General features: G+C 48.6%; 1 protein-coding gene across 2 annotated transcripts; it reads left to right on the top strand.

Moving 5' to 3' along the window:
• Nucleotides 1-1,800: 1,800 nt before the first annotated feature.
• On the top strand, nt 1,801-12,833 carry TAP2 (transporter 2, ATP binding cassette subfamily B member). 2 transcript variants are annotated; one of them, XM_045497852.1, is made up of 12 exons: nt 1,801-1,969; nt 2,619-3,116; nt 3,206-3,320; nt 4,850-4,980; nt 5,272-5,477; nt 8,245-8,442; nt 8,913-9,041; nt 10,439-10,627; nt 10,778-10,951; nt 11,368-11,527; nt 11,887-12,023; nt 12,370-12,833. In XM_045497852.1, the coding sequence occupies exons 2-12, from the start codon at nt 2,627-2,629 to the stop codon at nt 12,547-12,549; spliced, it is 2,109 nt and encodes a 702-aa protein (XP_045353808.1). In that variant the 5' UTR covers nt 1,801-1,969; nt 2,619-2,626; the 3' UTR covers nt 12,550-12,833. The 2 variants fall into 2 exon arrangements, with proteins under 2 accessions (XP_045353808.1, XP_045353809.1); XM_045497853.1 differs by lacking the exon at nt 1,801-1,969 and adding an exon at nt 1,989-2,129.
• The last annotated feature ends 552 nt before the right edge of the window (nt 12,834-13,385 follow it).

Genomic DNA, 13,385 nt, shown 5'->3' with positions numbered 1-13,385 from the left:
TGTGTCGTGGCCGAGTGGGCTTGAGGCTGGGGTTGCTGGGCGGAGGGGCAGGAAATAGAGAAGTTTTCCCTGAGAAGAGACCCAAACCCCTACCTAAGAAATGGGGCTTCACCAAACATTTCTCTTGGGCTTTCCTTCCACACTCCTCTCTCCATGCCCCCAGGAAGGCCGATCATTGTCTGTGGACACCTATTTGCCATTTAGTTTAGGTTAGGATCCTTTTTTATAGGGACGCGACCTGAAGACTCCTGTGTGGTCCATTGTTAATGGTCTGGGCGTCTGGGAGTAGGGTACTAGAGCAACTGTTTTTTTTTTTTTTTTTTTTTAATATATATTTTTTTCAACGTTTATTTATTTTTGGGACAGAGAGAGACAGAGCATGAACGGGGTGGGGCAGAGAGAGAGGGAGACACAGAATCGGAAACAGGCTCCAGGCTCTGAGCCATCAGCCCAGAGCCTGACGCGGGGCTCGAACTCACGGACCGCGAGATCGTGACCTGGCTGAAGTCGGACACTTAACCGACTGCGCCACCCAGGCGCCCCAGAGCAACTGTTTTTGACTTTGTGAAGTCAGATGAAGAAGCTTCCACCTCACATGTATATGGTGATTGTAAACATGGTACCATTTACCTCAAATAACACTTTGGAGATACTGGATATTGAATGCAAAGATGGACACTAGGGGTTCCATTTCATGATGGGTCATGCTCAGGTGGAAGATGACAGGACCATGACTGAAGAGGAAAAGGACTCCCTGAAGAGGAGAATATGAAGAAAAAGTAAGCAGGTTAGAAATATGAAACAGACATGAGGAGATTTTTTGAGTCACGCTGGAGGTGCGTGTCATGGGGTATGTCACCTCTTAAGGAGTTAGTCAAAGGACAAACCTGAAAGTAGGAAGTAGCTGAACAGGGAGCTTTTGCTCAACAGGGAGAGAGCCTTCAAATCCCAGAATGGCAAGGTTGGAGTGATTTCAGTAACCCCCTACTTCAAATCCCCCACCCCTCTTTAAACCAGAAGTGCCTCATTGGTAAACACCCCAGTAACAAAGGGGTAGTTTGGAATGCAAGTGATCCTCACTTTGGGGGTATTTTGAGTTTGGCAGGTTGTTTCAATCTGAAGAGTTATTTCTGGAATAAACAAATCTGCATGTTCCATAGATGGGCCCTGGGTCAGGCGGGATTTAGAATACTGTTTACGGCTTAATCACTGTTAAAATACACCAGGAAAAAAGTCCATTTTCCTCATATGCCAAAGGTGCTCCCAACGTAATTTGAAACGCAAATGTAGAGGCATCTGAACAAGTGCTCTGCTCAAGGTACTATATTGAGGGGGCAGATGAAAATGAAGAATCAGGGCCTTTTGGCTCAAAATCTGGTTAAGTGGAAACCCACGTAGGCCCTGGTGAAAGTGTCTGGAACCTTCTATCTAGGAGAGGTCCTGAGCGTTTTTCGCTCAGGATCTGGCCCTGTTTTGATCCCAGACCCTAAAACTGGGGCTTGGTTGGAGGAAGAGGCAGATCTCAAAATAGGACCAGAGCTTCAGGTAGTAAGAGCTTGAGGCGAGAAAATCTAGTGGTTCTCCAATGACAAAACATCTCAGCTCTTGAAATAGCTTTATTTTACTTAATGACAATTTAAAACACTTGCAACAGTGTTCTGTTCCAGAGTAACTGTTGCTAAGGGCAGGAAGCTCACTGCCAGGCTTGGCGAATGCTCGCCCGGCTCCACACTGGGGCTCCGCCGTCGGCAGGTGTCGCGCGTCCCCTGCTGGCGGCCCTGCCCGGAACCGGGCTGGGTCTGGGGAAGAGAAAGCGAAAGCGGCGGGCGCCGGGACTCCCCAGCTCGAGGAGCGTCGCGGGCAGACAGAAGGGGGAAACGAAGGTGAGCCTGGGCGAGCGAGTTTCAGAGCTCGGGGCTCAGCACGTAGCAGAAAGCCCTCCGGAACTGCAGTCCCGAAGCCGCCGCTGGTGAGTTCGTGCGGCCGGAAGCCTGGAGCGCTAACGGACGCATCCCGACCCGCCACCCACTCCGCGCCCCCTGCTGCCCGTCCCCCTGGACCCCGGGGAGTGCGAGGGAGCCGGGCGGGGACCGCAGGGCGGCTCTTCGGAACTCGGCTGCGGCGGACGGGTGTGTGTGTGTGGGGGGGAGGAGTCGGGGTCGGGGGTCACGGGAATTTTTTTTAAAGGATGAGGCTCCTGGGGCGCCTGGGTGGCTCATTTAAGCGACCGATTTAGGCTCAGGTCATGATCTTGCGGTCTGGGGGCTCAAGACCCGCATCAGGCTCTGTACTGGCAGCTCAGAGCCTGGAGCCTGCTTCATATTCTGTCTGTCTCTCTCTCTGCCCCTCTCCCGCTCATGCTCTGTCTCTCTCAAAAATAAACAAACATTAAAAAAAAATTAAAAAAAAAAAAAAAAAGGATGAGGCTTCCTCTGCTCGGCAGAATGCCTTGTATGGTAGGAGGGACGTACTTATGGGCACCGGGGACCCAGGGGATCTTTCAGGGTAGGGGTGGGTAAAATGAGAAGCCGATGGGCGGGTTGGGCAGAGTCCGGATGGTGAGGCTAAGGGCGAGGATTGGGACCCCACCTCTGTAATTCTTCATCTTCCACCCGTAGATAACACCATGCGCTTCTGTGGCCTGAGAGCTTGGGCCTTCCTGCCGTTGGCCGACTTGGCTCTACTCTGGCTGCTTCAGGGGACTCTGGGGGCTCTGTTTCCCCGAGGGCTTCCAGGCCTGTGGCTGGAGGGGACCCTGCGACTCGGAGGGCTCTGGTGGCTGCTACAGGTGGGAGGACTGCTAGGATTGGTGAGAACACTGCTGCCCCCTCTCTGCCTGGTGATCCCGCTGTTTCTCTCCCTGAGGGCCCTGGTCCCAGGGGCCTTGAGTGCTCCCCCAGTCAGAGTGGCTTCGGCCCCTTGGAGCTGGCTGCTGTTGGAGTACGGGGCTGCGGGGCTAAGCTGGGCAATGTGGGCCCTGCTGAGCTCTCCAGGAGCCCAGGAGAAGCAGGGCCAGGAGAACAACACAGACTTGATGTGGAAGCTGCTGAAGCTTTCCAGGCCAGACCTGCCTTTCCTCCTTTTGGCCTTCATCTTCCTTGGTGGTGCCGTATGGGGTGAGTCAGGAGAGGGCATCGTGAATTGGGGGTTGGCAAAGGTCCTTGGTGCCGGCACCTTCATCTGTTCTCTTTCATACCTATTTCAGGGGAGACATGGATCCCTTACTATACTGGTCGTGTCATTGACATCCTTGGAGGGGATTTCAAGCCTGATGCCTTTGCCAGCGCCATCTTTTCCATGTGCGTCATATCCGTTGTGAGGTAGGTGATGTTTGGGTCCATTTGGTAGTCCACATCTTTACAGGTACCCTCCATTTCCTGACTTTGTTTTCATATCCTTTTGTTCGCAAAGCATAAAATAGTTAAACTGAAATATGCCTGCGTTTATTTATTCACCATTCTATTTTACACACCCATTCACCCATTCTTTCATTCACCGTATTTACCCAACATTATACTTGCATTCCATCCTTGCTACCCTTTGCTGAAACCAGTTACTCAAAAGTACTTATTGGTCAAGCCACTGCTTTTTTTTTTTTTTTTAAATCAGTTCTCTATTCTCTTTGCTTCTTTGTAGCATTTGGCATTTGAATAATCTCTTATTATTGATCTCTTTCTTCAGTTAGCTTTTATAGACTCCCTTTATACTTCCCAATCCACTCTATATCCTCTGGAGAATTTTTCTTCTTCTCTGGACCCTCAAATACAGTCTTTCCTCATGACCCAGTTCTTTGATTCTAAGAAAGCGTTTTCCTCTTGGGCGAGCTCAGCTCATCTGTGCAGGTGACTCTGGGATCCATATTTCTACACCCAGCCCCAATCTTATAATCCGGTTGCCTCCTTGTCATTCCCATTGGATAACCCACTCTCATCTCACACTCCACATACCCAGAGCTCCAAATGTATCATACTCCCTCCTGGTCTTCTTGAAAGTGGCTTCCTCTTCTTATTCCCATTTATGAAATGATCAGTTTCCTAGGCTCCAAGCAGCAGTATCATTGATGCCTTTCTGAAGTTCAGACACTAGCCCCATCACTCTCTGCTTTCAAAGTGCTTTTCCTGTGGCTCTTTTCTGTCCATTCTCACTGTGATCTCCAGAGTTCAAACCCTCCTCATTTTACATCTGACGACCCCAGCAGCCTTCTAAACAGAGTAACTAACTAGGTTTGTGTTAGAAGCCATATTTTGTGAAGTACTATGTTTTCACATTTTTCCTTTAAGTTTTGTTGGAAAAGTGGTTGGTCTAAGAGGAATTCTCAATAGCAGGGACAGTAGAGATGAGGGAACAGCATGACTCTGGGGCTCCAGAGAATGGGAGGGCAAGGGAATTCATTGCTGTGGTTCCCACAATAAAGTATGTGGGACGAGGAAGAAAGACTTCAGAGTGGGGAGGAAAGAGACCAAGACAGAGGGGAAGGCTGAAGGGACAGCACCAAAGGAGGCCAGGTCAGAAGCAAGTCATAGGCTATTTCTCTTGACGACATCTCTTCATTGCTGTTACAGTTTTCCCTTGTGTCTTGCATGGAGTGAACCCCAGAAATGCTCATGGATTTGTATGTGTTATGATTTTGTTCCCATATCTAGCTCACCATGACCTGTTTTTTCTTTCTCTGTTTATTCCTGCCCCTCCCCTTGTCTCCCTCTCTGTTTCTCTTCTGCCTCTTGTGGTACACTTTCTCCAACCTTGCATTTCTTTTCATTCTGTGATTTCTCCTCTGCTTCCCTCACTCATTTCCTCCTTCCCTGCATCTGTTTTCCTGTTCATCCCCTTTCTCCTCCCTACCCCACAGCTCACTGTGCGCAGGCTCCCGAGGAGGCATCTTCACCTTCACCGAGTCCAGTATCAACGTGCGGGTCAGGGAGCAGCTTTTCTCCTCCCTTCTGCGCCAGGACCTCAGTTTCTTCCAGGAGACTAAGACAGGTGGGGCCTGGAGTCCAGGTGTGGGATTCCCCTGGACATTTCTTGCCCCTCAGTGACCACTACCCCTCCCTGCCCCCAAACAGTTTCTCTTCCCGCCTCCACCTGCCGTGCTGCACAAGGAGCTGCTGTGCTCTCTTTGGGACAGGGTAGTGGGGTGGCTTCCACCCATCTCTCTGCAACTGAGGGGGTGTTTGGATGAGGGGGCTGTGTCAATGGGGAGGGTCGGGGCGGGGGGTGTCTCTGGGGCTCCTCCATTACACACCATTTCCTCACTGGCTCTGTCCTCCCCAGGGGAACTGAATTCAAGGTTGAGCTCGGATACCAAAATGTTGAGCCAGTGGCTTGCTTTTAATGCCAATGTGCTCTTGCGAAGCCTGGTCAAAACGGTGGGGCTGTATTGCTTCATGATCAGCCTGTCCCCTCGACTCACCCTCCTCTCTTTGCTCGAGATGCCTCTGGTAATAGCTGGTGAAAAGATGTACAATGTCCGCCATCAGGTATGTGTGGCTGTTGGGGAATCCCCAGAGGAGAAGAAAGCTCTCCCAAAGGTCTTCTCTTCTCAGCCCCAAGAGCAGCAATTCTGACAGGCTTCAGAAGGGCCCTGACCCCTGGGACTTTATATAAATGTGTGTGTGCATATGTGTGTGCGCACGTGTGTGTGTGTGTGTGTGTATGTATGTGTGTGTTTGAGAGAGAGAGAGAGAGAGAAGGAGACAGGAAGGAGAGGGAGCATTTTTCTGGGGAGAGGATAAACTTTTTTTTTTAATTTTTAAAAAATATTTTACTTATTTTTAAATAGCAGACAGAGAGCAGACAGAGGGGGACAGAGGATCAGAAGGAGGCTCCATGCTGACAGCAGAGATCCCAACATGGGGCTCAATCTCATGAACCCTTGAGATCATGACCTGAGCCGAAGTCATACACTCAACCGACTGAGCCACCCAGGCGCCCCGGGAGAGGATAACTTCTTATCAGATTCTCAAAGGAGTCTGTACATACCTTCCCCACAAAAGATTAAAGTGCTGTCTTAGAGGGTTTTAGATAGAATTTTCCCCCTTATAATTAGGGGAGGGAATTTGGATGGAGTGTAGAGAAAAGTAGAAACATGGAGTCAGGAAGTCCTGAGTCTGAATATCAGCTCCACTTTCTCTCTTTTTAGAAAAATTGTGGTAAAGTATATATAATGTAAAAATTACCATTTTTACTGTTTTTAATTATGCCATTTCAGTGGCATTAAGTGCATTCCACATTGCTGTGCAACCATCACCACCCTCCATCTCCAGAACTTTCTTCATCTTCCCGAGCTGAAACCCGGTACCTAAGTAGATGATAACTCCCCATTGCCCCTCCTCCCAGCGCCTGGCAATGACCATTCTACTTTCTGTCTCTATGAATTTGATTACTCTAGGTATCTCATACAGGACGGATCATACAGTAGTTGTCTTTTTGTGATGGCTTATTTCATTTACTGTAATGTCCTCCAGGTTCATTCATGTGGTAGAACGTGTCAGAATTTTCTTCCGCTTCAAGGCTAATCATCCATTGATGCATAGACCACAGTTTGTTTATCTGTTGCTGGACACTTGGGTAGCTTCCACCTTTTGGCTATAGTGAATAATGCTGCTGTGAACATGGGTGTGCAGATATCTGTTCGAGTCTCTGCATTCAGTTCTTTTGGGCATATATCCAGCAGTAGAATCACTGGGTCATATGGCGCCTCTGTATTTAATATTTTGAAGAGCCGCCATACTGGTTTCCACAGTGCCTGCACCATTTTACGTTCCCACTGGCAATACCCAAAGATTTCTGTTTCTCCACATCCCGCTCCAGCACTTGTTATCTTCTGTTTGTTTCTTCTTTATTACATTCCCCAGTACTTAGCATAGAACTGGAAGTTTGTACCTTTTGACCACCTTCCTCTAATCAATCCCTTATTGAACCTACAAACCGCAAGATCACGACCTGAGCCACCCCTACCTCCGGTCTCTGGTAACTGCAGATCTGATGATCTCTTTTTCTGTGAAATTTTTTTTTCTTTAGATTCCACATATAAATGACATCATAGAGTATTTGTCTTACTCTGTCTAGCTCATTTCACTTAGTGTAATGCCCTCAAGTTCCCTCCATGTTGTCGCAAATCGTGGGATTTTCTTCTTTTTTATGGCTGAATAAAATTCTGTTGTATACATATATGTACCACTTTTTAAAAAATAAGGACTGGGGTGCCTGGTTGGCTCAGTACTTCGGCTCAAGTCATGATCTCATGGTTCGTGAGTTCGAGCCCCATGTCGGGCTCTGGCTCTGTGCTCACAGCTCAGAGTCTGGAGCCTACTTCGGATCCTGTGTCCTCCTCTCTCTCTGCCCCTCCCCTACTCATGCTTTGTCTGTCTCTATCTCTGTCTCAAAAATAAAATAAAAAGCATTAAAAATAAAAAAAGAATAAAAAATAAGGGCCACCCTAATGGTTATGAAGTGATATCTCACCATGGTTTTGATTTGCATTTCCTTAATGATTAGTGGTGTTGAGCATCTTTTCATGTGCTTATTGGCTATTTTTATATATTTTGTGGAGAAATGTCTATTTAAGTCCTTTGCTCGTTTTAAAAATTGGGTTGTGTTTTACTTGTTGAGTCGTAGGAGTTCTTTCAATATTCTGGAGATTAGCCCTTTATCAGATACATCATTTGGAAATGTTTTGTCCCATTCTGTGGGTTTCCTTTTCTCTCTGTTGATGGAGTCCTCTGATACATGAAAGTTTTTAATTTTGATGAAGGCCAACTTATCTGTTTTTTCTTTTGTTGCTTGTGCTTTAAGTGTTATATCCAAGCAATCATCGCCAAATCTAGTGTCCTGAAGATTTGCCCCTATGTTTTCTTCTAAGAGTTTTATGGTTTTAGCTGTGGTTTAGGTTTTTGATCCATTTTGAGTTACATCCCCACCTTTTGTTAACTAGCTGTGGCCCTTTAGGAAAACTACCCCTTCTTTCTTCATTCAGACACTGAAACTGGTGTGAATTACCTTAAATGAAGGAACACAAATAGCGTGTATCTCCCACACTACCTAGCACTGAGAGCTTGGTAATATTTTGTTCCCTCCCTCTCTACTGTCATGAGTCCTTCTGGAAAGAAATGGAAGAAGAGTGAAAGAGGACAGTTTGATATTTTTAGGTAGATCAGCAGAGCATCCCAAGGGCAGGAATGAGACCTGGGGGTGTCCTATCTTCTCCCAAGTCAGCCCCTCATATCCCCTGCCCTCCTTTTCCAGGCAGTGCTCCAGGAGATCCAGAACGCAGTGGCAAAAGCAGGGCAGGTGGTGCGGGAGGCAGTTGGAGGGCTGCAGACTGTGCGCAGTTTTGGGGCTGAGGAGCTGGAGATCTGTCTCTATAAGGAGGCCCTGGAGCGATGCCGGCAGCTGTGGTGGCAACGAGACCTGGAACATACCCTCTATGGGCTCTTTCGGAGGGTGAGAAGGCTGCATGGCAGGGGATGGAGGGGAGAGGTGAGGGGGGTGGGGGTCAAGGGGGCTGGGGTATGGGGGAGTGAGGAGAGGTGGGGGGGTGGGGGTAGGACCTAGGTAGGGGCAAGGAAAGCAATGGGAAACTTCCAGCTCATCCTGGGGTCTCTGCTGTTCAATGTGGTAGGAGTGGGGAGGGCAAAGAATGTGGACTCTTTCTCAGTGCCTTTCTCTTTTTTTAAGTTTATTTATTTTGAGAGAGAGAGAGAGAGAAGAGAGAGAGAGCGCATGATCAGGGAGCAGGGGAAGGGCAGAGAGAGAACATCCCAAGCAGGCTCTGCACTGTCAGCATGGAGCCCAATGCGAGGCTTGAACCTACAAACCGCGAGATCATGACCTGAGCCAAAATCAAGAATCTGACACTTAACGGACTGAGCCACTGAGGTGCCCCTCTCAGTGCCTTTCTTTTCACCTTCCAGATGCTGCGTTTGGGAATGCAGGCACTGCTGCTGTACCGTGGACTGCAGCAGATTCTGGCTGGGGACCTCACCCAGGGTGCACTGCTCTCCTTTCTGCTCTACCAGGAGGTGGCGGCCGAGCATGTGCATGTGAGTCAGGAACCTGTGCATACTGTTTGTCCCCCTGTTTTCTTTCCTCTCTGGCCTCTGGGCCTTCGGCTTTATCTGCTGCCCTTAAAAAGACAAAACAAAACAAAACAACCCCCAACTCACTGTGTTATGGAGAATTTCAAACATATGCAAAAAAAAAAAAAAAAAAGAAAAGATAAACTGTAATGAATCTGCATGTACCCATCACCTACTTTAAAATTCTCAACTCATGGCCAGTCTGACTCCTCTGTATCCCCACCCATATTATTTTCAGGCAAATTGAAGATATAGTTTTATCTGTAAATGCTTTAGTAAGTATCTCTAAATCTCTCTATATTTACAAAATCTGGCCACAAAGCCCTCATCACACCAAAAAAAAAAAAAAAAAAAAAAAAAAAAGTCACAGTAATTCTTCAAATTCATGCACTACAGTGGTTTCATACAGGTAACATATGTGTATGTACTCCATTTATCTCTCTCTTGTGTATATGTGTGGGGGCGTCAGCCATGAATGCTCAGTGCCTAGACCCCTTGAATTATTAGGATTTGCAAAACAGGGACACATTCCCCTTCCTCCATTTACTAGCCGGAATGCATCTATATGCAGGGAGACTTCCCCTCATCTGCTCTTTGGTTACCCAGTGGTACAGGTTGAGTAGGAAAAGCAAAATAGCATTTAGTTCTTTCCCAATATTTACTGGTTTTCAAAAAATAATTAGTTACTTAGTCTTGGTCTTTATTGTATAATTTTCCTAGATGTTTGTGAAACATCTTACATGTATGGAGAATTGGGCTAGGTACCCTGGTGGCTGTAAAGATGAGGTGGGCACCGTGCCTGCTTTTAAGGAGCTCCCTATCTATCTAGTTAGACAAGACGGAGTGTGCCCAAATGATACGGAACAGTGATAGGAAGGGTCTGGGGATAGAAATAGTGCCATATGGGAGGGTTGTGGACCTCTCCATCCTTTATGTTGTGAATTGGCAGAAGTGGGGTTTTGGGTTGCCTTTAAATTCCATCTAAATTATACATTTGAAGGTAGGGAATCCTTTTTTTAAAAAATTTTTTTAAGTTTATTCATTTTTGAGAGAGAGACAGAATGTGAACAGGGGAGGGGCAGAGAGAGGGAGACACGGAATCTGAAGCAGGCTCCAGGCTCTGAGCTGTCAGCACAGAGCCTGACGCCAGGCTCGAATTCACGAATCGAATCGTGAGATCATGACTTGAGCTGAAGGACGCTTAACACACTGAGCCACCCAGGTGCCCCTAGGGGATCCTTTTTGGATGAGGGGAGGAGAGACTTGGCCAGGGTGTCTCAGGGGAGTGTGTGAGGAGCTGGGGAGTTGGCGTCTGGGGAAGCTACGTTTGATTAGCTGACCCCTCCCTTTCTGTTTTCCAGGCCCTGGTATACATGTGTGGAGATATGCTCTGCAACATAGGGGCTGCCGAGAAAGTTTTCCAATACCTCGACCGAGAGCCAAATATGCCTCCTTTGGGGACGCTGGCGCCTTCCACTCTGCAGGGGCTTGTGGAATTCCAAGATGTCTCTTTTGCATATCCCAGTTGCCCTGACCAGCCTGTGCTCAAGGTGTCGGAAAGGGGGAGGGAATCTGGACCCCTTGCTCCCAGGGGGCGAGGCCTGTAGACCATTTGCCTCTGAGAAGTTGATCTTACCTCTGATAGAAAGAGAAGGGGAGGGTCCGGAGGCAAGCCTCTAACTGTTTCCTGACTTTTCTAGGGGCTGACGTTCACCCTACGTCCTGGTCAGATGACTGCACTGGTGGGACCCAATGGGTCTGGGAAGAGCACCGTGGCTGCCCTGCTGCAGAATCTGTATCAGCCCACTAAAGGGCAGGTGCTGCTGGACGGGAGGCCCGTCTCCCAGTATGAACACCGCTACCTGCACCGGCAGGTGGGTGGGGAGGAAGAAGAGGGTTAGGAGGAGATAGGAGGGAAGAACCATGTGCAGACAGCATGGGAGATCCGTGGAAGAAACACAAGGAGCCCGTTCTTTTTTTTCTTTTTTAAGTTCATTTATTTGGAGAGAGAGCGAGTGTGTGTGTGTGAATGGGGGCAGGGCAGAGAGAGAAGGAGAGAGAGAGAATTCCAAGCAGGCTCCATGTTGTCACGTGGAGCCCAACTCGGGCCTCGATCTTATGAACTCTGAGATCATGATCTGAGCCGAAATCAAGAGTCAGATGCTTAACCGACTGAGCCACCCAGGCACCCCATGAAGAATCCATTCTGAGGGAGGCAGACGAGGAGGTAAGGAGGATCCCTGCCATGGGGGTTTACGCACAGGCCTCTGCGCCCATCGCCTCTGCACAGGTGGCTTCGGTTGGGCAGGAGCCTGTGCTGTTCTCGGGTTCTGTGAGGGACAACATTGCTTATGGGCTGAAGAGCTGCGGTGATGAGAAGGTGATGGCTGCTGCCCGCGGTGCCAGTGCAGACAGGTTCATACAGGAGATGGAGCATGGACTGGATTCAGGTACCTTCGGTCAGAAGAGAAACTGGAGATTCTTGGGGGTGTGGGTTGTGTCCCCGCAAGTCCATGTCTGGTGTTTCCTTGCCCTTTGCTTGGCTCCGACTTCTCCTTCCCCAACACCAGGAGTTCTTTAGTTGCCCGTCCTGTCCGGGAATCTTTGTTCCCAACAGCCGGTGGGAGTAGTGCTCCCTCTATGAAGCGTGCTTCCTCTATGAGGGCAGCCCTCACAGGTCCTCACACCGGCTCTCATACCCCCTGATGCGTGCGAGGGGAAATACCAGTTGTACACTTGCCCCTGCTCCTGAGGAGGATGTTGTTGTGGCCACTGGTGTCTGAAGAAGGGTATTTCTCCATTTCTTCAGATGTAGGGGAGAAAGGGAATCAGTTGGCTGTGGGACAGAAACAATGTCTGGCCATCGCCCGGGCCCTTGTGCGGGACCCACAAGTCCTCATTCTGGATGAAGCCACCAGTGCCCTGGACGTCCAGTGTGAGCAGTCTGTAAGTACTGGTGTGGGAGGGCAGGACAGTGGGACCTGAGGAGGCATGTTTGAAGGACCAGTCTATGCAGAATTGGGCGGATGAGTCTCTGTGCCTTTTCAGGGGGTGGGGAATGGAATGGAGAATACCAGGTGTGGGAACACCCCCTCTTTCTCCACAGCTCCCTTTCCTATCTGCCTCCTGCAGTGGGACAGCTGAGAGGGAAGGGCAGTTTATCTTGCACTCATTCCAACTTTCTGGTCTTTCATGCTTTCTTCACCCTGTGCCACAAGAGATGGTGCCCACTGGGGACGTGGTGCCCACCCCGTTCTTACCTTTCTGAGGTGTTGTGACCCTCCCCCTTCAGCTGCAGGACTGGAGATCCCGCCGGGACCGAACGGTGCTGGTGATCGCGCACAGGCTGCAGACGGTGAAGAGTGCGGACCAGATCCTGGTGCTCAGGCAGGGAGAGCTGCTGGAGCACACTCAGCTCGCCGAGGGGCAGGACCTCTATTCCCTTCTGCTGCAGACACAACTGGAGGACTGAGGCCCCAGGACACCAAGCCCTCTCATGGCCACCTCCGTGACCCAGAGCAGCTCGAGCTTTCAGTTTCCCTGGGCTCCTGTCTCTGGGTAGTCATTCCTGGAGTCTGGGAGGCATGCTGGAAGTTTGGACCACGTGTGCTCTTATTGCCGCTGGCAGTGGCGGGGGGGGGGGGGGGTGCGGTGTGTGTTATCTGTGACCATTTCCCTGGTGCTGAGTAGTGTATTGTGATATAATACATCTATTTAAAAATTGTTTTCTTATTAAAAGAGACTCATAAATATGGAGAACAAACTGAGGGTTGCTGGAGGGGTTGCGGGAGGGGGGATGGGCTAAATGGGTAAAGGAGCATTAAGGAATCTACTCCTGAAATCATTGCTTCACCATATACTAACTAATTTGGATGTAAATTTTAAAAAGTAAAAAGTAAAGTCAAATTACAAAAAAATTGTTTTCTTATTACGTAAATGGCACATATTCGTAAAACTAACCCTTGTTTCACTTTCCAGAGGTAACCGTAGCTACTACTTTGCCAGCTACTTTATCAGTGTCTTATCCGTTCTTTCAGATAAATATTAGCCAATATGACATAAATATTCACCAGGTTGCCTCTCTCTATCTTTCCCCATTCTCACTGATGTCTGTAGAGTATGGGGTGGGAGTAGAGCACAGTTCCCTAATTAACAGTGTTAATAAGACATTTGATAATATCTACCATTTATTAGAGTTTTAATATGAATAAGAACTATGCTAAATGTTTTTCAGGTATTATCATATTTAGTCCTTTTCCTCTCAACCCTATGAGATTGGTTGTTATTATCCCCATCTTACAGATGAGG

Source organism: Leopardus geoffroyi, chromosome B2 (genome assembly GCF_018350155.1).
Source record: "Leopardus geoffroyi isolate Oge1 chromosome B2, O.geoffroyi_Oge1_pat1.0, whole genome shotgun sequence".
NCBI classification, from domain to species: domain Eukaryota; kingdom Metazoa; phylum Chordata; class Mammalia; order Carnivora; family Felidae; genus Leopardus; species Leopardus geoffroyi.
Note: the sequence above shows the minus strand (reverse complement) of the source record. Positions and strands in the feature narration are given on the sequence as shown.